Genomic DNA, 27,227 nt, shown 5'->3' on the forward strand with positions numbered 1-27,227 from the left:
AGGCTAGCGATGACAGTGCATATCTACAGGCTAGCGATGATGGTGCATATCTACAGGCTAGTGAAGCCATTGCATATCTACAGGCTAGCGATGACAGTGCATATCTACAGGCTAGCGATGACAGTGCATACACTCTCAAGGATACCACAGCCAGCTGAGGTGCAATCTTCTCCCACTCACAAGAACGACATCACAGGCAGCAGCAGTGCAAGCTTCTTACACTCACAAGGAGACCACAGGCAGCAGAGGTGCAAGCTTCTCACACTCACAAGAAGGACATCACAGGCAAGTGGTGCAATATTTGCACACTCACAAGGAGATCACTGGCAGTACACACCACATGAACACACTCCATAACACATAGCAACAATACATTGGCATTTACAATGCCATTAGCTCAAACTCAAATAAATCCGAGCCCGATTGCATTTCTAATGCTTGTTTAGTTTTGCCTAAGGCTGTGCATGCACAGTTGGCGAAATCTTTAGTTTAAAAAAAGCTTGAAACTGGCTAAGACCCCGCCCATTACTTACCATTGGTTGTCTTCGATAGCACACTTGTTCTTCTTATTGGTCACCGCCAATAAGTTCTTGCTTCTTATTGGTCACCGCCTCCTACTTCCTCCATTGGGCTTGAATGTGCAGCCCTGATATGAAGCATGCACCAAGTACAGCCTCCTGTCTGCGGCCAGGGTCCTTCCATTGGCTGCAGGCTCCTGCAAGTACTCTTTTTTATATACATGCACTCTCTAAGTGTGCATGTTCCTCCAGTCCCTCCCTCCTCCCACCGTCCATGCTCTTGCCCCCCACCCCCTGCCCTCCACCCATTCTCCGTTGTGTGCTGCTCCCTCCCTCCTCCCCCACACCTCCTTCATTTGGCTTGCCCTCCCACACCTCCCTCATGTTGCTTACCTTTCTCCCAATGTCCATGGTGTTGCTGACCCCTCCCCAACGGTTTTCCCTGCCTCCTCCAACCCTCCGCCACAAAAAACAATTAAACAAAGCCTAATAACTTGTGCAGATGAGAGTTCTACTTCTCTCTGTTTAATATTTATTTGTTAGACCTAGTGTCCTTACCGTGAGCTCCTGAGCAACATGGCTAATGGGGGAAAAACACTATAGTGCTGTTTTTCTTCACTTTAGGCCATGTTGCACAGCAGCCCGTGCTGCTGTGCATTTCTAAAAGAAAAACATTAACAAAACCAATAGGCAAAACCTATTGACTTTGCAAATGCTTGTTTTGCTTACTGGAAATGTTTTTAGCACGAGCTTACGGTGAATGTAAATAAAGAAAATGAACCGTTCTACTTATTACTTTGCCTTCTGGCACCTGATGTCCTGCTTTAAAACGAGAAAAGAAAGTTACAAACTCTAGTATCAAAGTTAAAAGGGGGAGCTGGACTGAATGATCTATTGCGCCACACCTGGTACTATTTGAGAACTAATCTGCTCTGTTTGTGAGGTACACCACTCCATGCAGGGAAGGGAAAGTTGCTTTGGTTCATATTGCAAAGAATATACAGCGTGTATCTTTCATGGTTGCATTATGCTCCTCAAGGAGTGGCTTATCTGTACAGAATTGATGGGATATTAGACGTCGGGCAAGATAATGTTCGCTGGCCAGGAACTAAATATGCATAAAGGACATGTAAATGAACGTAACTTGATCAACTTTAAAGGAGCTTTCAGGTGAACTACAGAGAGGGGCGTTAGTTCTGCCCACTTATTGGTAGTCAGAAGGGAATGTTTTGATTGGGCAGAGGTTGTGTGCTTCCACAGAAAAAAGTGCTCCCCCTCCACACAGCTGTGATTATATTGTTTATTTATCCAGCTGCCTGATCCAGAAGCAGTATGGCTGCCCGAGCTTAAACTTTCAGGAGCACACACATGATATTGTAATGTTTTGAAAGTGTCTTAGATAACGAGATAATTTACAGTGTTTGTTTTTTAATCTGGCAGCAACACAGATAGGAGGTGAGCAGTCCTGATGTATATATTGCAGTTTCAGCCCCCTCCCCTTTCATCATTAACTTTAGGCTTAAGAGCGCAGTTTTGTATTTGAGAGCAGTATGGGATGACCCGGGCTACACTAATCTACAGAGATTTGTAGGTCTGGCTTGACTGAACAGCTATCACCTAACCTTATGAGAGCAACAAATAAGAGTTTTCAGAGTACTACTGAGAAAGGGACTTAGACTCCACCCACATTAGTTCCCTGAGTGTATGAATTGATTGGGCCAAATTTGTGGGTTTCTACTAAAAAGACTGCTTGTACTTCACTTTTTGGCTTGTGGCAAAGTTTATATTTGATACAGCAAGAGTGAGTTTGTTATAGCACCAAGCATTGCTGATGATCTCAGCGATCGGTCTGATCAGTATGTTGTGAAATGTTATGGAAAAGGCACTAGGCCCAACCTATTTATTGCGAAAAGTCAATAGGCATCTAAGAGTGGATTCTTATTACTCTATATTAAAGTCTACAGAATACCGAACTTGCCAATAGTTTTGATATTGGTTACGCAGTCTGACAAACAGTGGATATAGAAGGTTTGCTTTGCAAGAATCCTTGTTCGGCACTCTTAGGAGATAATATTTTGCTTAGCCAAATGTAATTTTATTTGCTTTATTATTTTATGACTGTGTGTCATATCTTTGCCTTGGGGAAAAGCTTATGCTCAAAACTGTAAGCCTGAGTTGGTTATAGTAACAAGCTTTAGGCCTGATTGGTGCCTGAGAAATGTTATTTCCAATGCCATAGATCTGCTTTGCTCATTGTGCAACATCATGATATAGGCAGTTGATCTAGTTTATTAACCGCATGCGCGCTAGCGGGTTTTCCCGCTGCGCGCTGAAATTTGAAAATCGCGGGTTACGTGACAAAGCCAGCTCGTCATGCGCGCAGCGCAGGTAACGCCCATGACGAGCTGGCTTTGTCACCAGCATCGAAGGGGTTAATTGTGAACAGCGTTTGTTAAAGCCAGTAAATCTTTAAAAGCAGCTTGTTATCACACTGTGTTACAGTCTATAGAAAGATATTTTGTTAAATGCACTCTTACATATTACCATTGTAGGCAAGGGGTTTGGCATTGGCTATCCACTCTGACAAGCACTGGGTGTTTTCACTTTGATGATTTTTGCTAGGCACGTTGAAAGGGGCTGTAAATTGTTTTGCAAATTGGATTTTTCAACATTTTTCTAAGTGTGTCCTTGTCCTTCTGAGTAATGTTCTGCTTGACTTTTTTTTGAAAGTTTAATTTAGTAAGGTCCTGTTTGACTAACGTTTCAAACATATTGATGCTTTTGTGGCTGCTTGGAGGCATGTATGAACTAGGGGGGCGTAGGCCCATCAGTTGGTCTGTTTTTTTTTTCCGTCATAGGTGGAAGCACAATGTCGAAAAAATGACGTAGTCGAAGTTTACGTGTGGGTTTGAAAGTAGAGATTTCCAATTCAAGAAGGTTGGTAGACGTTGTAGGAATGAACGATGTGCCTTTTTGAAGTAACTTCATTTCATGTGGTGTCAACATAGTATCCTGACGAGCCGTAACTTAGAGCTGCAAAGACCGTTCCATTACTTTGGTAAGTCGACGCTTCATTCCGCTGACATATTATGAGATGTACAACTCGTATCTCCTCTAAACGATATACCACTAACTTCGACATTTTTACAATTTTTTCTGCATCTGATTATCTGGTCCCTGTTAAAGCCGTTTCATGTAAGTACTACCCCCCCTTTAGCACTGTATCACTGCGTCATGTTGTCACTGCACCCCTTTCACTTGTTAGACCTGGGCACGTAACACTCACCACCCGTAGACATGAATTCACCAGCATGGTTGGATATGTGTGTTAAACGAATGTATCAGTGCTTTATAGTTGACATGATAGGCTACAGTTTATGCTTTTTTGTTTGCAGAGCTCCTTGATAAAGGGCGATGGAGCTCGAAATGCATTGGAGCATCGTTATATAATGACATGATCAGGAGGAAACCAAGTTACACAAGCACCCTCTAAGAAGTCAAATTTCAAGGAAATTTCCGTAACGTACTGGTTATTTCAAGGTTTATACACCAACATCCATCATAAGTTCATTAGAGGTTATGGAGCGTCAAAGTACGGATCCAAAAACAGTTGTTGTGCTTCAAATTCTTTATTATCAAACACATTAAAAGTTTTCCAGCTTTGCACTGCCGACACGTGTTTCGCCCACTCCTGGGCTTTTTCAAGGCAATCTTAGTCTTGACAGGTCTCGCCGTCGGGAAGATCTTAAGAATCAGAGGGGTGGAAGTACAGTGTGCCAAAGTTAAGAATCCTATTGGGTATAATGATCACGGCGAGTCGATCAATGTGTTGGTTCCACCTTAGTAGCTACAAGATGTTAAGCTCCACGTTGAGTTTAAATGAAGCACGGACAGTCATAGAAATATGTCTTGATAGGGAAGTACAGTTTGCTGCATGGAGATAAGTCTTTATTATAGTCAAGATTCCTGAAGACCTTGATAAGTCTTCTGATTGTTTGCAACCGGGCCTGGATCTCCACTGCGATGTACCAACTCAACGTGGAGCTTAACATCTTGTAGCTACTAAGGTGGAACCAACACATTGATCGACTCGCCGTGATCATTATACCTAATAGGATACTTAACTTTGGCACACTGTACTTCCACCCCTCTGATTCTTAAGATCTTCCCGACGGCGAGACCTGTCAAGACTAAGATTGCCTTGAAAAAGCCCAGGAGTGGGCGAAACACGTGTCGGCAGTGCAAAGCTGGAAAACTTTTAATGTGTTTGATAATAAAGAATTTGAAGCACAACAACTGTTTTTGGATCCGTACTTTGAAGCTCCATAACCTCTAATGAACTTATGATGGATGTTGGTGTATAAACCTTGAAATAACCAGTACGTTACGGAAATTTCCTTGAAATTTGACTTCTTAGAGGGTGCTTGTGTAACTTGGTTTCCTCCTGATCCTTGATACTTGCATTAAGTTGCTTTGTTCAAACACCCCTGGTGGTGGGTGTTTTATCAGGTTATCAGTGCACCTCTTTAGATACTTTGCGTCTAACGTACAAAGTGAAAATAGTCATTAACAAAAGGTGCGGACGTTTTCTCTCAAGAGGAGAAACACTACCACCAATATTGCTGTGTAATATAATGACATGACATGAGCATTGAAAGCAAATAAAATGTGGAACTTTTTACTTTGATACGGAGAAAAAAGAGATTGAAACCGAAAATTGATGAAAATTAATCAATTTGAATATTAAAGAATACAATAATCACCCTTTTGTTGGTACGAGTCTTCCATGAAGAACCAACAGGTGTGCCCAAACACAGGGATGCGTTCATGATGTATGTGCGCACATTTTGTTCCAGATCACAATCCAGCCATCAGTGCCCAAGGCATTTCCTGGTCTAACTCCTGGAGTGTGGAAGGAAGTAGGAGGAGCAAAAAGGAAATGCCCCCCGATTGGGGGTGGGGGACCCGCCAAGCGTAGGAAAAGTACCAGCCCACAGTCGAATCTAACTGCGCCACAACTAGGGCCTAACTTGGACACCACACTGTTTAACACACTTAAATTAGTCTTGCTATCAGCTTTTGATATCAAATTAAACCCAATCTTGTTTCGCTTATCTGCACTTGAAGAAAAACGCACTGATCTAACGGTTACTTTGCAAAAGAATAGTACACTTCCTCATATAAGACCACCTCCCTTAAGTGTCAGGTATAGGGCCAGAATACATTTCCATGAAGGGGGCACTACAGATCAGACCACTCAGCTACCAAAGTACGTGATGCCCCGATGGACTCATCCATGAACAGAAATGTTCATGAGGCCCAACAGGACAGCCGAAAAGAGAGGGAGGAACCGAATCCCTGGACATCACCAGACTTGAGACCCAGGAGTGGGCCGTTCCAAGAGCCTTCTGGATGTTGGGCAGGGAGGATTGACTACAAGGAATGTAGCAATCCTGTGCAGAGCTTGTGTTCTGTTCACTTGCCACCAAAGTCTACCCCGCTTGTTGTGGTTTTAGCCAATGTGCCCCTTTGTGACCCAGAAATTAAGGAAAACGTTGACAACTTGAAAAATAAGGTGTACTGGCTAAACTTGAATATTGCACCAGGTTTGGGGATGGAAAACCAAATAATCATGGAGCGCAGGACATCTTGGGTGGGCAGGGCTAGGGAAGTTTGGGCTGGGGACTGTGTCATTATCAATTTTAACAACTCATTCCTGGGTATTCGTATTTTAAATATTGCAGAGCAATCTAATTATAGGCGGTGTAATTCCGTAATTGTGTCATTCCCACTGGGATACTTTAGTAGGCCAAGGAGTCATCACTTTCCTTAATTCAGCTGTCCAAAGGGGCGGCCCAAAGACGTGGCCCATAGGAATCATCTTTAGGCAACTACAGGAATAACCCAGGCAAATAGGTTCACGCCACTGAATTCACTAGATGGATGTGATTGACGGTGTGTTGGCCCTGAGGCCAGAGATACTTCACCACACCAGGGGGAGGCCTTTGGATCTGGGACCCAATGAGCGTAAAGGGTTCTAACTTTATTTTGTGGAACATCGCAAGGCTTGTAAGACTGAGGATCCTAACTGGCTACTTTTTGTTAAACGATTTGATGGGATTTGCCTTCAGGAAACCTAGGCTGTAGAGAATAGGTTCTATTTGGAAGGCTACAAAACGTTTTTCATGTCAGCTACTCCCTCAAGTTCAGGATTGTCTCAATAGCAATCAAGGGCAGCTCCATCCATAACTCTTCCACTTTACAGGTGAAGCTGCTCGAGAGAGATATAAGTGAGCTCCTAAACTTTTATAATGCGAGAGGTGCCCATGGGGAAGAATGTAATATCACCTTGTTGGGGGCTCTACTACGGAACATTATTTTAAGAGGGCAGAGGTACCACTACATATTTTTAGCTGGGGCTTTTTAATATTCATATGTGCAGAGATATCAGGCAAGGGGGGGTGCAAGCCATGGATGTGCACGAGAAGCAAGTCTGCATATGGAATATTAGACCCAGGGCATAGTACTTAACAACTTAATGAATAAATAGGACTTAATTTCGGCAATGAACAAACTGCCCTCACATAAAACTGATATTGTCCCTACATTCATTGGGAGAGGGTGCAAGTCTTTTATTGATTTTATTTTTGTCTCTGTGCCCTTTTTTCCCCTGATTAAAGCATTTTAAGCTATGATGAGTGTTTTTAGTGACCATAACCCTGTTTGTGTCTTAACAGGATGGCCAGAGTTAATAAACCTAATAAGCAGGCTTTGGGGGTGCCTCTTAAAGTTGTAGATGGTGGGAGGAGATTAAAGTGGGGTCAACTTGTCCCGAGCAGTTTCTCGTATCCCTCTTATCTCAGAGTCATAGGGAGTTTGCCATTTGTCTTGATAGTGAGATCTCTCCAATAGACATCTTGGATGCCTTGGGAAGTATTTCCAGTTTTATAGAGAATTTATAACAGGCCCCAGGTGGATGTTCCACCATTTCTGGACTGAGGCGGTTTCATTCGGAATGCTCTAGAGCCTCTAGGAAATTGAAGCAGGCCCTAGGAGTGACGACTCAGGACGAGGTGGCCGTTAAGCACCTCCGGAGAGTATATAAGATGGCCTTAGCAAAGCGTAAGTCCGTCCTGAAGGAGGAGGCCTGATTGGAATTAGTGGAGGCTAGTACCTTGAGCAATTCCTCAAAATTTTGGAGTATCATTAATAGCCCATTTTTAGGTCTCGACTATTCTATCCCGCAGGGATAGATAGGCGAGTATATAGTAGGCAGTACAAAAACTCTACCAAACTTGCAGATCGCGTACAGTTCATGTGAGCTACGTGCGTGCACGCCATCGCCAGCCACGTCACACCACCATTTGTCTGTGCCTTGCATCAGACTTCAAAGGCTTCCGCTCCCCCGCCCCCGCGTGCACATTGCACACCACCATTTGTCTGTGCCTCGCATCAGACTTCAAAGGCTGCCGCTCCCCCGCCCCCGCCACAGCAATGCCGCGAGCTTGTTTCCCTTATCGTCCTCCCTGCCCTCTCACACACTCTGTCCCTCCATCCCTCCCCTATTCCATGGCCTCTTGTCTCTTCGTGTCCTTCTCCCTTTTGCTCTCAATGTCCTAAACCTCTCTATACCTCACCCTACCCTTCCTCCTCCCCTCCAGCCATTCTGCATCTCTGTGCTGTTTTGACTCATCCCCTTCCAGTGAAAAGCCCACCTCTGTTCCCTTTATTGTTCTCCTCCTATGCCTAGCCCGTCTTGAGAGCTGCAGATTGGCTGTTTTTTTCCCCAAAGAAGTGCCCATCTGTTGGTGTGCCGCACATCCCCTCTCTCCCTCGCCGCTCTCCTCCTCCGACTCCTTAACCCTCTCATATCTAACAATTCCATTCCAGGCTTTCGATTCCTAACTCGTTCAGTAGAAGCGTTTTTTTTTATGAGCGACACAAGAAAATTATTCTACATTTTTACTAAAAAGGAGTAATATCGCTCAGTGTTACAGGAGACACAGGCGGTACCACAGCATTGGATAAAAGTCCGCTGTCTACAGTGACGTTTGCACCTATGCACGGCACTAAGTACCTGGAAGTAGACGTGCGCCATGAAGATACAATCTGGTCATGTCGCCCAAATCACGTGACCACTATCTCTAAACAAAACATCTTGCCGGTTCCAAGTCTCCCAGCCGCTCCTGGCTTCATTCCCGGCTGCAGTGGCGACGGCGTACTGCAAATTGATGGAGTCGCTCTGTAGAAGGTGAAGAGAGTAGCCTGTGTCTCGCATATTGCACAGCTATTTATTGGCAGTAGGATAACTGTGGCCCCTCAGAAGGATAGTGGGTCATGAAGGACGCCCCCCCATAGGCTGCAAGAGCCTGCTTTCTGCCCCTGCCCAACTGCAGAGAAAGAAGGTGGGCAGTAAAGGCGCATTGTGCCATAATGCAAACAAGGTGCTCGCAATCCCCCATTCCATGGCTTAATAGTAAAAAAAACAGCAATGAATTCCGGTGGAATGGCCCATCAACTGAGCTTGCTGCACTATTGATAGCTACGCCCTGAGAGACCTTGCCTGGCCCCGCTTGCACCCTGTTGATCCATTCCGTCTCTGACCTTTGCTCGTGGTGGTGTGAGATTATTTGCTTTTGGTTACTGCACGGGAATTTCAAATTGCTGGCAAACCAAATAATTCATAAAACATATATATAAAAGCAAACATCAACAAGCGCACTGTATGAATCAAACGTCAGCACCACAGCTGCTGGCAATCCATTAAACCTTTGGTGCAGCGCGTGCAAGAGACACGTTACACAAGTCTTAGGCAGAGAAGATATTTTAGGATGGCCTTTTATTCTTTCATTTTTCTGATTTCACGCGAATTCCATTCCCTTCCTTAACAAGCATTTGCAATGCAATAGCAGATTAGGAAATCCGTCTGCAAACTGATGTAGGCCTGCTTCGTGTAAACACGAGGAAACAAAACAGTCATCCGAAGGGACAATGGCTGAAACCAGATCACCAAATACACAGGGTAACCAGACACTGCCGAGGAGGAGAGGCCGCCCCCGGAGCAAGGAGGCAAAGCAATGATGCGAACAATGCCGCGTCTCCCCCGCATCAGGGAAATTAGCTCAGGCAGTCAGAAAGCTTGGAGTGAGGACTTTCTTGTTCATTTGTGAAGTGGTTTTTAGGTCGAGCTTGCTCGACATTTTGTAAAGGGGCTTTTCAAAGTGCTACCCTGGTTTCCCTGTCTGCAACCCTCCCCCTACCCCGGTTCACTCTGCCCGCAACCTGGGGTTCATATTTGATGATACGCTATCCTGCAGCCCTCAAATCAATAAGGTCACGTCGATTTGCTATGGTAAATTAAAAATGATGAGGAAGATCTTTCCATTTTTGCCAATTGAGGCACGCAGAACTGTTACCCAGGCCTTAATTACCTCCCACCTGGATTATGCGAACAGTTTATATGCAGGGGCCCCTCTGTACCAAATTGAACGTCTCCAGGTGGTGCAGAACGCTGCCGCAAGATTGATTGGCAACATTCCCTACAGACATTCGATCTCAGCGTTTCGCAAAGAGCTTCATTGGTTGCCTATAGCTAACCGTATTAAGTTCAAAACGCTCATCCTCGCCTTTCGAGCTTTGAATGGAACTGGCCCAGATTATTTAAGAAAAAGACTGAGGTTGTCCTACTCGGTCAGGGATCTCCGTTCCAACAATCTGCGCCTCATGTTTGTGCCAAGATTCCGTCGCACAAGAATGGGTGGCAGAGCTTTTGCCGTCCTTGCAGCCAAATACTGGAACAGTTTACCTATTGATCTTAGATTTGCCCCATCTGAAGTGCTATTCCGCAGACGCCTGAAGACTTGGCTTTTTTCATCTGTTTAGTCTACTTCCTCTTCTTCTGCTAATCAGTTTTTAGCGCCGGGACACCCCCATTGGGGGTAGCCGTGCGCTTTACAAAATCCGTAAATAAATAAATAAAGCTTGCTTGCATGCATGTGCGCGTGAACGCGCGCAGCGCCAGCTTGCTCCATGTCACCGTGTTGCGCCCCTTCCCCCACGCATTCCCAGCCCTTTGATGCTTCCGCCGCACTCCAATTGCTCCCCTCTCCTGTGGCGTTTGTAATCTTCCCCCTCACACTGTGCTTGCATCTTTGTTTGACTAATAAACTCCAATGCTTGTTGTTCTTTGCTACATTGGCGGTTGATTATAACTTGCTTTTAAGATAGCACCAAATGCCTCAGTTTGCTTTTTCTCAGTGCTAACCAGTAAGTAACTTGATTTGCTTTGTCCAAATTCACCCATGCTCAGTTTGTTGTCATTTGAAAGACATGAAAAGCTAAGCTGCCATTCTTTGTCTTACCCACATCAGGGCGGGAGGCATGAATGTGTTCACAATCATGTAAATAAAAGAAATCACGGTAACAAAATTCCCAAAACACTGCAAAGATTTATAACTATTGTACCAGGGTGAACATCTGCATTTCAACCGCTCTCCACCTCTCTATTTCTACCTCTCTCTCTCTCCACACCTCTCTCTCTACCCCTCTCTCTACCCCTCTCTCTCTACCCCGCTCTCTACCCCTCTCTCTCTACCACATCTCTCTACCTCTCTCTCTCTCCACCTCTCTCTCTATATACCTCTCTCTCTACCTCTCTCTCTCTACCTCTCTCTCTACCTCTCTTTCTCTACCTCTCTTTCTCTACCTCTCTTTCTCTACCTCTCTTTCTCTACCTCTCTCTCGACCACACACTGCTGCATGCCACACACTGCTGCACACCACACACTGCTGCACACCTCACCCTGCTGCACACCTCACACTGCTGCATGCCTCACACTGCTGCACGCCTCACACTGCTGCACGCCTCACACTGCTGCACGCCTCACACTGCTGCATTACTCACAGTGCTGCATGCTGCACACTGCTGCACGACACACTGCTGCACGCCACACACTGCTGCACGCCTCACACTTCTGCACGCCTCACACTGCTGCACGCCTCACACTGCTGCACGCCTCACACTGCTGCACGCCTCACACTGCTGCACGCCTCACACTGCTGCATGCCTCATACTGCTACACGTCTCACACTGCTGCACCCCACACACTGCTGCACGCCACACACTGCTGCACGCCACACACTGCTGAACGCTACACAACACCACGTCACTCAGGGACACACCCATATCACTCTAGGACACCACCACATCACTCTAGGACACAACCACATCTCTCAGGGACACCATCACATCACTCAGGGACACCATCACATCACTCAAGGACACCACCACATCACTCAGGGGCACCACCACATCACTCAGGGGCACCACCACATCACTCAGGGGCACCACCACATCACTCGGGGACACCACCACATCACTCAGGGACACCACCACATCACTCTGGGACACCACCACATCACTCTGGGACACCACCACATCACTCTAATACACAACCCCATCACTCAGCCCAACCACATCATCACTCAGCACCACAACAGCACTGTCCTTGCTTGCTACCAACAAGCATTGCCATAGCCAATAGGACTCGCATTAGGAAAGTGTAAGCTATTGGCTTTGTGAATAACAATGCTATTAATTTACATATTTTCAAAACGAACACATATTTAAAAAAAAATTCATTTACAATACCAATAGCTCACACTTTCCTAATGTGAGACCTATTGCATTGCAAATGCTTGTTAACTGGAGAAACTGGTAATTTAATGAATGCCCATATCCTAGAGGAAGATTGGGTAAAATCTGCCGGCAGGAGGGCAGGAAAGGGAGGAAGATACATCTGAGATTGTTTTTTCAGCCCAGGAGGTAGGAGCTGGAACTATGGGAATGTTTACAAGTAAGACCCCGGGACCTGATGGCATTCCCTCAGATCTTTACATTGTGAAAGTGGAAACTTGGGTGCCTGTATTGACAGCAGTCATTAACGCCTTGGTCCAAGTTAGCTGTCCTGATTCTTGGGCTTTATCAATTATTGTTCCCGTTTTTAAAAAAGGTGATCGGGACAGCACCCTTTGCTATATACCTATTCCTCTCTTGGATTCTGTGGTGAAGGTGGTGGAGCGTATAGTTTTAGACAGACTAGTAACATGGGCGGATGAGAATAATATTTTAAAAGGAACAATACGGTTTCCGCTCTGGGCGCTCCAAAGTGGAACAATGTTTAAATGTATATATGGTATTGAACAAGTACACCGGTTCAGTCCACCTAGCTTTTATGGATCTATCCTCAGCTTACAATCAGGTAAATGATCGAAGCTATGGCAGTTGATGTCCTCTATTGGTATCGGTAGGGATATTACCTTGTTTTTAAGGGACCTTCACAGAGACACCAAAGCAGTTGCCCGCTACTAAAAAGATCATAAAGTAACTGGTAAGTTTGACATCAGGAGAGGGATACGCCAAGGGTGCATTTGGCCCCATTTCTCTTTAATTTATATATCAACTCCCTATAGAAAGTCCTCTTAGAGGTACGAGCTGACTGCCCACAGGTAGGAAAGTGAAGCTTGCAGGTTCTCCTATATGCAAATGATGCTGTCCTCATGGCGAGGACTTCTAGGGGGTTACAGCTTTTGTTAAATTCCTTCCTCCACTTTAAGGGAGACTTGGACCTGTTGGTCAATCATAGTAAATCGTTTGGCATGCAGGTGGGTTCCTGCACCCCGCAGAACTTTACTTTTATGACTGGAACCTTGACAATCCTGAAGACAAATGTTTTTCCTATCTGAGAGTAGTGTTTGACGACTCACTGAGTTGGTCACCAGTGATTACCCAGAAAAAGGGGGACCTGGTCAGAGCGACCGCAGCCGTTTTTAATTTTGCTTCCAGTGGGGGGTGGAGGGGGGTTGATAGGGGCTCTTTTGAAGATTTATTGAGCCAAATGTTTTGCAAAGGCTAGACGGGTACTCTCCTTACCACAAAGTGCTTCGTCGTATGCGGTGCATCAAGGATTGGGGATAGCCATTCTGTCAGACGAATTGGTGTTCCGTCCACTAGCATTGTGGTTAAAGATTTGGGCCAAGAAGGAATATGTCCTTGGCAAGGATATTTTTAAGGATTTTCAGTCCCTTATAGAGGGACTGAATTGTCAATTGCATCCGCTGGCTAAAGTATGTAAAAGATTGCCTTCAAAGTATGTAAAAGATTGCCTTCAAAGCCTGGGAAGGATGGATTGATTTGATAACCCAGAGGGCATATGTAAGAAGGATCTTACCTGGGCAAAAGAAAGTTTTTTTAGTAAGTGTTGTTGTGATAGAAAAGCAACAGAGCTGAGGAAGCCAAGTGTGTGTATGTACATTGGATTAAAAACTTTACAAACCATTGAACCATATCTTTTGGGGATCAAAAGTAATCATGATCGTCTTTTGCTCACCAGATTTAGGCTTGACCATGTTCATTACCTGTTGGCCCAACCATGTGGCGCCCATAGAGTCTTTCATCTTTCATTATTCCTATCCTTAAAAAAGGCTGCTTTTAGGACTTCTATCAAATGATACTGCATTGTATACTCTTAGTTTTTTAAGGGCTGTCATCAGGCTTAGGTCAAGCAGTAATTAATTCAGTCAGTAGGTGTTTTTTTTCTCTTTTCATTATCTTACTGTAATCATTTTAAAACGGTCACATTGTTAGGTTATTTTGTATATACGTGGATTTTTATTTATGTTTGTATGACTTTTATGGTTTTATCTAGAAAAAACGAATAAAGTTTTGTTGATGATGTGTGCATGGTGGTTGCCAGTTTATGTGCACTTGTTGGGTAAGGTGTAACGCCAATGTTAAAGGGAAAAGGAAAGTCATGCCAGATTTCAAGGGTTTTAGCTGTTTATTAGTAACCATTATGACAAAGCCAGGAGGCCAGACCTACCTATTGTGAAAAGCATGTGTTAAAGATAGCTGTCTGTTAAAGATGGATTATTACAATAATGTGCTATAGCCTAAAGCATGGACTTTCACAATTACCATAGTAGGCAACAGTTTTGGTGTAAGTTACACCCTCTGACAAACCATAGGTATAGAATATTTGCACTATGAGAATCTTTGTTAAGCCCAGTTAGGAGAGATAATATTTTGTTTTGTCAACTGTCATTTTGTATACAATTCCAGTTTTGTGACTGTACACCTGATGATTGACTTTTAGTAAAGTTTACACTAAGTACAGTAGGCCTGAGATGGTTATGGTGACAAACCAATGATGAGAGCTATAGGCTTAATTGGTGCAGAGCTAAATGTAGATGCCATACATTTGCCTGTTAATTATGAAGCTTTATAACAAAGACAATATGTCTGGCTTATTTATTGTGAAATGCATATAATAAAGCCAATAGTACTCTAACCATGGATTGTTATCATGTTATGCTGCAGGCTGTAGAGAGGTATTTAGTTACAAGTAATCTCACAGATTACCATAGTAAACTAGGATTGTGGTGTTGATCACTCTCTCTGATAAACCCTGGAAGTAGAATTTCGCTTTGATCATTTTTGTTTGGCCCGGTTTTTGTCAATCAATAACAGTGTACTGCCTATGGTACTGGTTCAGTCCACATCAGTCATTATTTCTCTTGCCCTGTGACTGATGGCAATTTCTGATCACGTGTACAGCCCCCTGAAAATGATTGTGCTTCTGTGTGGTGGCTGGTTGGCCAGTCCATTAGTTTTCAACTTTCCTTTATAGTTCCCTTTACATTTCTTTGCTTCTTTTTTTTTATTTGATTGTTTCTTAAGCGGATACTGCTCTCAAGACAGAGCTAACAGGTCACTTGCTTTCCGCTCGATCAGGGCCGGCCTTAGGCATGTGCAAGCTGTGCACCTGCACAGGGCCAGCAAACCCCAGGGGCCACCATGCCAATATATATCCTTAATATAATAATCTTCCCCGGATGGATACATATTTGCGTGGCGGCCCCTGGCAGGGATTTGGCAGCCCCCAGCTCTGTTCCACTTCCAAACACCCTGACCCCCCCTATTCAATGGCCACCACACCCCGCCCCGCCTGGACCCCCTCTTCCGGGGCCCCCTACCTACGCTGCCTGCCCAGGGCCACCATGAGCCTAGAGCCGCCCCTGGCTCGATTAATCTGTAGTGCACTGTATACAACATGGTCACTTTCTCTAAACCGGGTGATCATTATGGAATGCTATTGTGCATACTGTTTAATTATTTTACCATTCCAAGATGCCCAAAGCGTTGTTTCTAAATGTGGCGGCCAAGCTTGAACTTTAAAATAACAATAGACTATGTACATTCCCTCAGCAAGACGGACATCCGCTAGTAGTCCATTTGGTTTTGGTATTGCATGCATATACCTGCCATGTTTAGACAGAAGCATGTTTTCTTATTTCTACTTTGTGTCTACTTTGTAGTCTTTTAATTAGTCTTGCATATATTGAGTTTTTATGCATTGTTGCAGTTGTGTCAGAGGGTGACTACAAGGGGGAGTCGATGGATGAATGGATGTGTGAGTGCACAGATGAGTGAAGTGCAGGTAGGATGACTTAACAAGTGCCTAGACCCATCATTGGCACAAAAGGCACTTTCACTCATAAGCCAAACCTAATAGCATTGCAAATTATTTCTATTTTTTTTTCAAGATTAAGATTTTTTTGCTAGAGAAATTCTGATGGCTGCTAACCCTAGCGAAAGAGTATTTTCCATGGTCTTCTCACTGACAAATCCACCATGTAGGTCACAATCTTTTGCACATACCCATCCGCTCTGTGAAAACCGGAGATCAGTCTTCGATTAGAAAATCGTCAATATTGTGAGTAGTTTGCATCAAACAGGAGTTGTCTGTCCACTTGCTGACACTTTTGACGTGGACGAATTTGATTTAACAGTTTCTCATTGTGAATCTAGTGAACTCTTAACTGTGCTCTCTGATTTTGGCCAGATTGACCAGGTCAGTTTAGAGAAATTGACCGCTTCCATTTCTTCGGGCTCTCCACTCAACCTCATACCTCTTAAGATATGACCACAAATAGCAGGCTAACTAACTGATTCACTACTTTCAATCTGTAAGCTATCCCTGTCCGCTGGGACAGCGCCACTCAAGTAGAAAAAAGCAATGGTCAAACCCTTACAAAAAAATAAAAACCTACAGAAGATCCAACGGTCCCCTAGTAATCTTAGACCAAAATCTTTTACATTTTCAGGTGAAAATCCTGGCAAAACATGTTAACAGGATTATCTCAGACTACTCGGAGAATAGTCTGCTGCTTGATCCTGATCAATCAGGGTTTCAGCAATATTATGGCGCAGAATCTGCTTTGATATCGATCTTTGAATGGTAGTTGACTAGGGCAACGTTGTAGCCTTTGTCTATTAGATGTTTTGACTGCCTTTGATACGGTCAGTCATGTGATCTTGATATATAGGACGGCAGAAATTGGTTTCAGTGCCTCCTCAGTGAGATTGTGGAGTTTCTATATTTAAAGCTGATGGCAAGCAATACATTTACCACCATTTTGATCAGATGTTAGGTACCCGTGGGCCCATCTTTGAGCCTTATTTTATGCAGCATCTACCTCAGACCATTGGCCCAGATGATTCACAACCAAGGGGTTTTGTTTATGAACTAAAAAAGAAGAGAGAAGGTAGCCAGGTTATGAAGGGCACTCATCTGAATTTTGGGGACTAGTAATATGCTACCAATAATATCTGGTGGTGCTCTAGAACAAAGGTTGGCTACCAAGCATCCTCAAAACATAACCCCCAAATAGGGGTAAATGTAATGATGAACAAAAGAAGAGGCCGGAGCACTAAAAAAGTAAATCATCAAATTTCCGAAGTATTAGAGATTCTGGTGGAAATTGCAGGAAACGACTGGTGATTGTAGTTACGATTGGCATTACTGGCCTCTCTTGACTTTACTCCACACAGTACAGATTGGCAGCCCTGAGGAATTCGAAGGCATATACACCATATGACGAAACACGTGTTGGCCGTTTTGTTCCCGACTGCTTGTCCTTGCATCTATGTCTGATGAACCACAGGATGAAAATGGAATAAAGAAAAACTTGAATCTCTAATACTTCGGAAATTTGATGACTGACTTTTTGGAGTGCTCTGGACTCTTCTTTTGTTTAAGAACTAAGCAGATGATAACCAGCTATCTCCATGGACAGATCCGCTCCTGCATCCTTTGAGTCATTCCACTCTTATATGCACAACACAACTACCTAGCTCACACTAAATTCCCTGAAATTCAATAAAGACAAAACAAGTGATGTGCTGCTCCATTGTCAAGATACCCAGACCACTGCCAGCTGAGTTTTGGCCTTCGTCTCAGCAGACGCCCTGTGTTTCAGATTCTGCTGTAAGAAATTTGGCGTACTGATTTGATTCAAAGGTTTATGACTTCATAGGTTAATAAATATCATCCTCTTGTTTTGAAATGCTGAGAACCCTACGCAAGATATTAGCCTTACTAACACAACATTTACGGCCACTAGTTGCCCAAGCGACAATCATGAGTAGACTAGAGTACAGAAACACATTGTTTCTGCAAGCCCTGGACTACCTGCTCAAATGCCTCAGCAGAATACAGACTGTGACCGCCCACTTGCCTTCACCCCTTCATCATAAGGCACTGGTTATTGCCACCTTGAACATATTACACTGGTTCCCTCGACTCAGAAAAGTTGTTTTTAAATCTCGGTCTGGTACACAAGGCCAGGGGTTGGTACTACATAACCTCTAAGACAAATGTCTTCATTACCACTCTACCGGACCGATGTGCCTCGCAAACACAAGTCTTTTGGTCATTCCATAGCACAAGTGCATCTACATCAGGGCAGGCCCTTTACAGTCCATGCCTCTTGCCTGTGAAATAATTTGCTTCCCTTTCTTCAGTTCATCTGCAATCTACTAAGTTTTTCGCAAATCACTGAATTCCTGGGTTTATACCCCTTAATGATGCAAACTGAATCAGCTCTTTTTAGGTAGAGGCTGGGCAGCACTTGCTCTGCTCTGCGAGGCATGCTATAATCAGGTAGGGACTTGAAGCTACGCTCACTCTACGCTCATATTTTTCATTGGCTTGTGTCATTGTCCAGTGTAAACTGTGGCTGTTTATAGGTCAATAGGCTTAGTAGTCTCCCCCACCCTAGTACTGCCTTGTCTCATTTTGTAACCTCCCATGGCAATACCCCCTGTTACGTGTGTTGTTACTCGATACTTTTATTACAGCCTCCAAGCACTATTTCCTCAATTAGCTTTGTTTTGCCTGCTGTTGCAGGGAGGACATGCTCTTTCCTAACGCTTTAAAAAAAATGTATAGCATGAATGCATTTGTAATGCAGTAGGTCTCGCATTTACGAGAGTTTGAGCTATTGGCATTGTATATTACAATGATTTTTACTTATCTGTTTTAAAAATAACACATTAATAAAATGCACTGTCATTTACAATGCCAATTGTTCAAACTCTCGTAAATGCGAGACCTATTGCATTGCAAATGCTTGTTCTGTATGGCTATTATCAACACCAGGATGCCCTTCTAGGTTACAGTTGCACATTATAAATAGCTATAAAAAATAGTTTGTTGCATATGTAGTTGGCTTGTAAGCTTGTTTGACTTTTATACTAACTTGATGTCACTTTGAATATGCCAACCAAGCCTGCATTTTTAGGTGTGTAGTGATCTGATGTTCCCTGGTGTATGGACACCATCACTATTTAAATAAATAAATAAAAACTGTAGACAAAATGTTCACAAAAAACACAGTACCAATCACCCAGAGAAGACAAAAGAACGGAACCCCGGGAACACACCAGGGACCTTGGTGCATTTGATGAGGCTAGGCATGTGCCACAGGATTCAACATTTGAATATTACTTTGCCCTCTGCATATTTGTTATCAGTAAAGTGGTAAAATCTGCCTAAATGGATTAAGGCTGGAAGATGGGTGAACATCTACATGATTCAATGGGACATTTTTAGAACATTAGTCTGAAGGCACATTCCAAACATGCGTCTAAGCATTCAAACAGTAATATGTTTCAACCCACACAGTTAAAGTAAGTGAACAGCAGACACGTCTCAGTAATATACATACACAATATATATTCATTGTTGAAGAATTTCCAGTTTACTAGTGGCTGATGCTGGCAGGGCACAGTTTCAGGAAGAGCGGTGCCAGGATATGGATACCATAAAATGTGGCCCAGAATAACAGGTATAGAAGTGCAAGGGACCAGTTCACCAGGGTAAGGATGCAGGTGGCAGATGAATATTCATTGGTGTGCCCAATATTCTCCAACACTTCACTTGGTAGGCCAAGAATGGAGACATCTCCTGGAAGGTTCTGGCACTTGTCAGATTGAGGCAGCTGAATATCCACGAAAACCAATGAAGAGATTGATATGAGGGACGTAGGGCAATGTATCTGCAGTATGCAGGCAAAGTCCCACAATAGTTTATCCTTAAAAGAAGAGGCGACAGCAGTCCGGGGCCCTTGCTGGCAATGATTTTAAGATGGGCATAGATAGTGGTACAGCGATATGGCTCTTCTGCTTTTCATGAATGCAGGGCAGGAGAGGATTTGGCAGCTGCCGCCTGGTTGCGTTCTCTTGCATGCTTCTCGCAGTACATCAGGTTTCCTGCCCAGAAGTGTCCACGCATCTTCAGGTTCAAGCCGCAGTCAGTACAGACATAGCAGGCTGGGTGCCGATAGACGTCATCTTGGATCCGAACCGCCTGGTTCCTGTGGGGGACAAAACAGAAGGGTTGATTACAGGAACAAGCATTGGAAATGCAATAGGTCTCGCATTAGGAAAGTTTGAGCTATTGGTATTGTAAATGACACTTTTTTTATTTATGTTTTGGTTTTGAAAGTAGCAAAATTAATAGCTTTGTCAGTTACAATGTCAATAGTTTTAACTTTTGCAAATGTGACACCTATAGCATTTGTAATGCAATGTGTGTTGTATTTACGTGACTTAGATGTATTGATATTACAAATAACAATGGCTTTTTATTTTGTAAATAATTAATACTTAAATAAAAGTTATTGTAATTTATAATGGCAATAGCTTAAACGTTTGTAAATAACTTTTGTGAAGATTATGTTCAGTGTATTTTATTGTGACGACAATCCAAGAACATTGCATTTGCACCTACACACACAGAGCCACACACATGTAGATGTGGTGGATCTGGGGGATATGGTGGTGGTGGATGTGGTGGTGGATGTGGTGGTGGTGGTGGTGGATGTGGGGGTGGATGTGGGGGTGGTGGTGGATGTGGTGGTAGTGGTGGAGGTGGTGGTGGTGGTGGTGGTGGTGGTGGTGGTGGTGGTGGTGGTGGGGGTGGTGGAGGTGGTGGTGGATGTGGTGGTGGTGGTGGAGGTGGTCGATGTGGTGTTGATGTGGTGGATGTGGTGGTGGTGGATGTGGTGGTTGTGGATGTGGTGAAAGTGGTGGTGGATGTGGTGGTGGAAGTGATGGTGATGGGTGTGGTGGATGCGGTGGTGGATGTGGTGGTGGTGGATGCGGTGGTGGATGAGGTGGTGGATGAGGTGGTGGATGAGGTGGTGGTGGATGCGGTGATGGATGTGGTGGTGCTGGATGTGGTGGTGGTGGATGTGGTGGTGGTGGTGGATGTGGTGGTGGTGGATGTGGTGGTGGTGGATGCGGTGGAAGTGGTGCATGTGGTGGTGGATGTGGTGGTGGATGTCATGGTGGATGTGAAGGTGATGGATGTGATGGTGGTGGATGTGGTGGTGGATGTGATGGTGGATGTGGTGGTGATGGTGGATGTGGTGGTGGTGATGGTGGATGTGGTGGTGTGGTGGATGTGGTGGTGGTGGATGTGGTGGTTGTGGATATGGTGGTTGTGGTGGATGCGTTGGTGGATGAGGTGGTGGATGAGGTGGTGGATGTGGTGGTGGCTCCCTCAACATCCACTAGCTAAGGTCTCTGTCTGTTTAACTCTGTATCTAAGCCTTCATTACATCTACTACATTTCTCTGGACTGCCTATTTATTTTTTCAACCTTTTCATTTCAAAATACTTTATTCTGTATTTTGCAACCATAAAAGCACATGACAGACAAATATAAACTCAATAAATAAGTTAAAATACAATTAAAAAACAAAACTTTAACAACAGCCCTTTACAGATTCAGAATAGATAAGAATATAAATAATAGGAAGCATTTTCTAACAAAGACTAACTAGTGAGCTAGTAACCCTGCATCTGAACTTCCAGCGGAACTCCCTTTAGAAAGTTACATAAGGAACACTGAAAAGTTTGGTTAACAATACATGCTCTTTAAGAAAATAACCAATTCCTTTACAGTGTCATGTGCCCGTGAAAACTGTGGGGAGAGAAAACTCCCAGGACATTGCTTGGGAGGGGGTAATGAGCAAGAGTAATTTGAACAGAACAAAAATAGCATCCATTTGAATAAAATGGTCTCTACACAAAAGTGACATACCTAAACTTCGTTAGTAAACACTCTTCTAAAGCTCTTAATAAAATTGTGCAACATTAATTAATCAGTTGCTTCTATATTCATTAGAAAAATCATTAAATAATCAAAAATCTGTCTGTCAAATTGCACATATAAAAAAAGCTTCCACAACTGATGGCAGGTAGCTAGCACAGATTCATCAGGGCTCCCAAACTGGCTGGGGTAATGCCCTTACCACATGGTGGTGGTAATACTTCAAGTGATTTAACAAAAAATGTACATTCAAGTTTAACTTCGGGGAATTGGTACTAACAATTGGAACAGATCTAACTGACCAGTATTACAGTGTTTGTGAATAATTGTGGTCCATGTGCTGCGTACAGGCAGGAACGCCACCCTTGTGGAAGTGCAATTTGCCAACTACTCCGAATTTTAATTCAGGTGGACACATCTCATGCACTTGATTTCAAGTTAACGGCAGCCGTTTTGTTGTACTTGTTATATGCACACTTTCTGCACCGTAACAAACGCCCTTGATAATGTAATTTGTGAGAGTGTTGTACTTGTTATATGCACACTTTCTGCACCGTAACAAACGCCCTTGATAATGTAATTTGTGAGAGTGGGGTTACATCATGGTGCCCGCGGAGGCAGCACACACAGCCTGGTGACACGAGAGACAAGGAGAAACACGGCCGTCAAAGTGAAAGTACGGCCGGCTGAGGGCATTGCTGTGGGGAGGGGGGATGAGAAATGCGACACGGCGGGCAGGGGAGGGGGCGGGGCGGGGAGAGCGGCATGAGGGTGTGAAGCAGCAGGGGAGGAGTGCTGCTGGCGATTGACTGGCGATTTGATGATGTGCACGCGCATTTTAGGTCAATGCGCTTGCGCATTGACCTAAAAGCGCACGGGCACAGCATCAAATCGCCAGTCAATCGCCAGTCTAGGTAAAGCTTATTTAAGCCCCTATAGAGCTTGCCAGCTATGCGCATGCGCACAGCAGGCGAGCCCTAAACAGTGGCTGGGTTCTGATCTCAAAGAAGGACTTGCTTGATGCTACTGTCTTAAGTCAAGAGAGGCTCAGAGGGGTTGACTCAAGGGAATTACTAAGAGCCCTATATTAAGAGGTGGTTTATTTTTTGGACAGACCTAACCATGAGATAGCTCGGAGTTGAGTAGTTGGATAACTTGTAAACTTAAAGAACAATTGCCTCAGATGTGGAGGATCAACAAAGATTGTTTAGTGGTTTGCTAGTCAAATTATCTCTACAGCCATAGATACATAGAAGATCTGGACACAGATCATAAAATAAGAGAACTTGACTGGAGGTAGGAACTTTATAGTCACACAATGTTTGACACAAGCTGAAACTTAATACAATGGCACAAAGCCCTGCACAATGCACAATATGATGAGGCCTCAATTCCCTTGAGCTAGGATTTGATACTGCAATGAGATCGAACTGTCTGACGCTCTCTGGCGCCACAGCGCACAGCCACTGATGGTTAGTGACTTTGAAAACTCTAAGAGCTATAGGCACACCCTGACTATCAGGACACCTTGACTCTTCCATAGCAATCAACACATTCCTCATGATAAAAAGCAGGAAAAATACACCCTCTGAGAATCTACAGACCCCACCTCTCATTGTTGATGACACATCTGCAAATCAATTCTCAAAGGTAACAAGTTTGGCTCTTAAGATTGACAATATTTTATTTTGGCCCCATATCATCATTGACCTTGAAACAATCCTAGCATTCATAGCTAAAAACTCTTTAAATGACTGCTAGATGCTAATCTTGCCGGCAAAGCTACAAGTCACGGACAGATTGGCAGATTTTGCTCATCCACTGGATTCTAAATTACCCAGAAGAGTCCATTAGGGTAAACAGAAGAGGTCTTTCACACCTATGAATACAGCTCCTGAGAAGCGACAGACCTTGACTCATTGCCGAACAGTAAAGCACTTCTTGAGGAACAGCAGCTCGGTGTCGTAAAGCTGTAGATATAGCATCTAAGGATCGACAGTTCTCAAGAACGCACAAGTGCTGCCCAATGACTGGCACATCTCAGTGCAAATGCCACAGGATCATCAACACACTTCCCATCTTTCCATGTGTCATTGACAGAGCCCCTGAAGCTCAACAGACCTCCATCCTGGCACCACAAATGGCACCGTCCAATAGGATCAGCAGACAAGGTTTTTTAGACCTATGAATACAGCTCATCAAGACTGGCAGACCTCACATTCTCATGAATACAGCCTAAAGACTTAACGCACTTCTTAAATTCAATCACACAAACCATTTCTATAAACAGGCCTCACGCCTGTCCATTAAAGCACCAACAGAAACAACGTACCTATTTCCCCTCTATGTCATTGACGCAGTTGCTAAAGGTCAACAGACCTTCTGTCTTTCACAGTCATAGATCCAACCAACATGGTCCGACCTACAATGCGCCTCTTAGAGCCTCCAAGACCTTGTGCCCTCAATACTAAGCAAAAACCCACAGATGACCGATGTAACTATCTCCTCCCAATGCTAAACACACAGCCCCCCGTATTGATATGCTTACCCTTTCGCACTGCCAACAACTCAATGAGGCGAACTGTGGAGTTTTAGGGTAGCCCAAGAGCTTGAAACCCTGTGGCTTCAACCAGGTGCTGCACCCAAAGCAGTGTCAAACCAAAGGAGATTGAGTTTAGAGTGTGATATGAAGCAGACATGTCTGTGCAGCTTCCAGATGTGTACCAGAAGCAGGAACAAAAGGAGTATGAGCTCCAGCATCCTGCTGTAATCGCAGATCAGTCCTGTATGGGAGGGAAAGGGGAGGCAGAATGAAGAGCCCCAACAGACCGGTCAAGCCACTCATCCACCCCCAACCAGACGAGAAGAATCAATTGTCCTCAATCTTCTAGCACCTTTTGCAGGATCCTCCATAGAGAACCAGAGCATGTGCGTAGAGCCCAATATCAAATGGTTTTCCGGAAAACTGAGGCTCAGCGCAAGGCCCAGGCATCTGTCAGCACCGTCACCAACATGGCTATATGGCCCCCGAGACATCCTTTACTGCTGTAGTTCTGCACGGGCTGTGCCGGGGGACTGCTGGTTGGTGAATGTGAGCCCTTCAGGCTTCAGGGCACTGCGATCACCACTGGACACACTGTGCTGTCCAGGGCTCAGCTCAGGGCCGGCACCCTTAGACGACCTGTGGGACATCTGCAGCCAGTGTTGGATTTTCAACCCCACAGCACTTCAGCTGCTGGGATTCCAGCCTCATAGTTGCTCCATTCGTGGAACTCTGTATGTCCCAGAATGCTGCTGCATTAATAGGGAGCTGGCTGGAAGTGTGACCAAGTATTGCCCCAGGGAGTCCTTTGCTGACAAGTTGCCCAATGTAGAATGACCAACACTCCATGTCATCAAACACACACACCGTCCAGTCCTGGGCTGTTTGCGATCCTAATGCATTTTCTTTTGGTGAGTTTCATATAGCGCAAACTAGACCTGGAGGTATCAGAGCGCTTTACATGAGCACCAGTTACGTTACATAAGGACACATTCATTTGATTTGCCCAGAATCACAGAATGTTGAGCGTCCCTGCTGAGACTTAAACCCGGTCCCCCAGCTCCAAGGTCGACCGCCTTAGCTGTTAGGCCACATTCTCTCCATAATGCATTGTGGTTACTGTAGTCTTTGCATGGTTCTATTGACCCGATGAGTGCAAATTGCAGGTGAATTGCCAGCTCTGTGTCTTCCACAGCACTTATAAGTGCAACCTTCTTTTCAGCCCAGACCACTTTACAAATATGGGGCTGAAAATCCCAGCACCTCATTTTAAAGTGTAATTTATAAGTACCTTGCAAGTGGCTACAGAAAGGGATGCCAGTTCTGACTGAAAGCTTGGCTGCTTGGTAACTCCATATCGTACTTGAAACAAGGCTTTATAGAGTGAAACGTGCTTTTGGATAAACAGCTACTCCTGGCTCAGAGTGGTGAACAGGACATTGGGGCCACTCTGCAGCTGCAGACAAGGAAATGTTAACTGCCAGGGTCAGGGCTTTAAGTGGAATGTAAAAAGTTGGGGCTTCCAAAAGGGGCATGTTCTATGTAATTAAGGGCTTGACTTTAACAATTTCTGTAATTCCTACTGAACTGGTATTTTGGTGCCTCTCTGAGATTTCTGTTATTGCATCCAGATATATAAGACAACAACGGACACATCTCTGCCCCTGATATGGAGGTCTATGTATGATGCTTTTAAAAAAGGTTTTATTTTTTATTTACAGCTTACATTCCCCTATTGCTTGCTAACCAGTCGCAACCGGCATGACTCACAGGAGGGGGGAGGGGGGGCGTGGTCGCAGGGAGTGGTTAATTTAAAATAAAAAAGTTAACTTACCTTCGCTGGCATGGTTCCGCGTCCTCTCTGCTTCTACAGGAAGCAGGCAGTCTCCCTCCCCTAAGCCAATCACAACGCTGCAATGGCAGATTGGTTGGACCGCCGACCAGTCAACAATGAGCACTATATCAACTACTAACCTTGGGTTTTAGAGTGGTGTGCTAATCGAGTTTAAGAGCTTCATCAACATCTCATCAGAAGTAGAAAGCGCTATATAAATTCAATTACAATAGGCAGAGGCGCTGCAGCACCAAGTTCAGTCTGGCTCAAAAACATCAGACGTATACCCTGATTATCTGTAATCCTCTGAGGAGGAGAAGATCATCTCTGCAGGGTGTGGCAGCATCAAAATCAAAGAAGCTCAGCCTCTGAGAGGAAGAGGTGAGATTTCTGGAGGTTGATGGAGAAGCACAGGTAACAGTGGACTGCAGATGGTCCTTGAGCAGCCAGGGGCCCCGCCTTCCCCAGCCACCCAGCCATGTACAGAAATAAATGGAGTCCTGGGAGAACCTGCTACCACAGTTAGCACTGGGGTGAAGATTTGAGGGGGTGGTTGTGAGACCAAAAGGTAGCATTGTACATTAGTGGTACTCAGACCCCACTGTAAAGCAAAGCCAATGCCTGTGAGCAGAGAAGAATGGAAGATGTAAATAGATGTTCTGAAGATCAAGAGACATTTTTCAATGTAAGGCATTGCTGAACACATGGACCTAGTTCAAAGAAAGCATATTGAGCTTCCTCAAATTATTATTTAGGAGCCTCAGGATCACCCCCCCCCCCCCCCCCCTCCCCATCTTTTTGAGTATCAAATAGTAAAGGTAGTAAAATCCCATGCCACACTCCTCGACAGTCAGACTTTGACAGCACCTTTTACA

General features: G+C 44.4%; 1 protein-coding gene across 2 annotated transcripts in view; it reads right to left on the reverse strand.

The window, feature by feature from the left end:
- Positions 1 to 19,574: 19,574 nt before the first annotated feature.
- Positions 19,575 to 27,227, reverse strand: part of PDLIM2 (PDZ and LIM domain 2) — a 222,616-nt gene continuing 214,963 nt past the window's right edge. For both annotated transcript variants that reach the window (XM_086943624.1, XM_086943625.1), the window contains exon 10: positions 19,575 to 20,234. In XM_086943624.1, coding sequence (XP_086799750.1) covers positions 20,048 to 20,234 — 187 coding nt within the window. In that variant the 3' untranslated portion in view covers positions 19,575 to 20,047. The remainder of the gene's footprint in view (positions 20,235 to 27,227) is intronic.

Source organism: Lissotriton vulgaris, chromosome 11 (assembly GCF_964263255.1).
Source record: "Lissotriton vulgaris chromosome 11, aLisVul1.2, whole genome shotgun sequence".
In the NCBI taxonomy this organism is placed as follows: Eukaryota; Metazoa; Chordata; class Amphibia; order Caudata; family Salamandridae; genus Lissotriton; species Lissotriton vulgaris.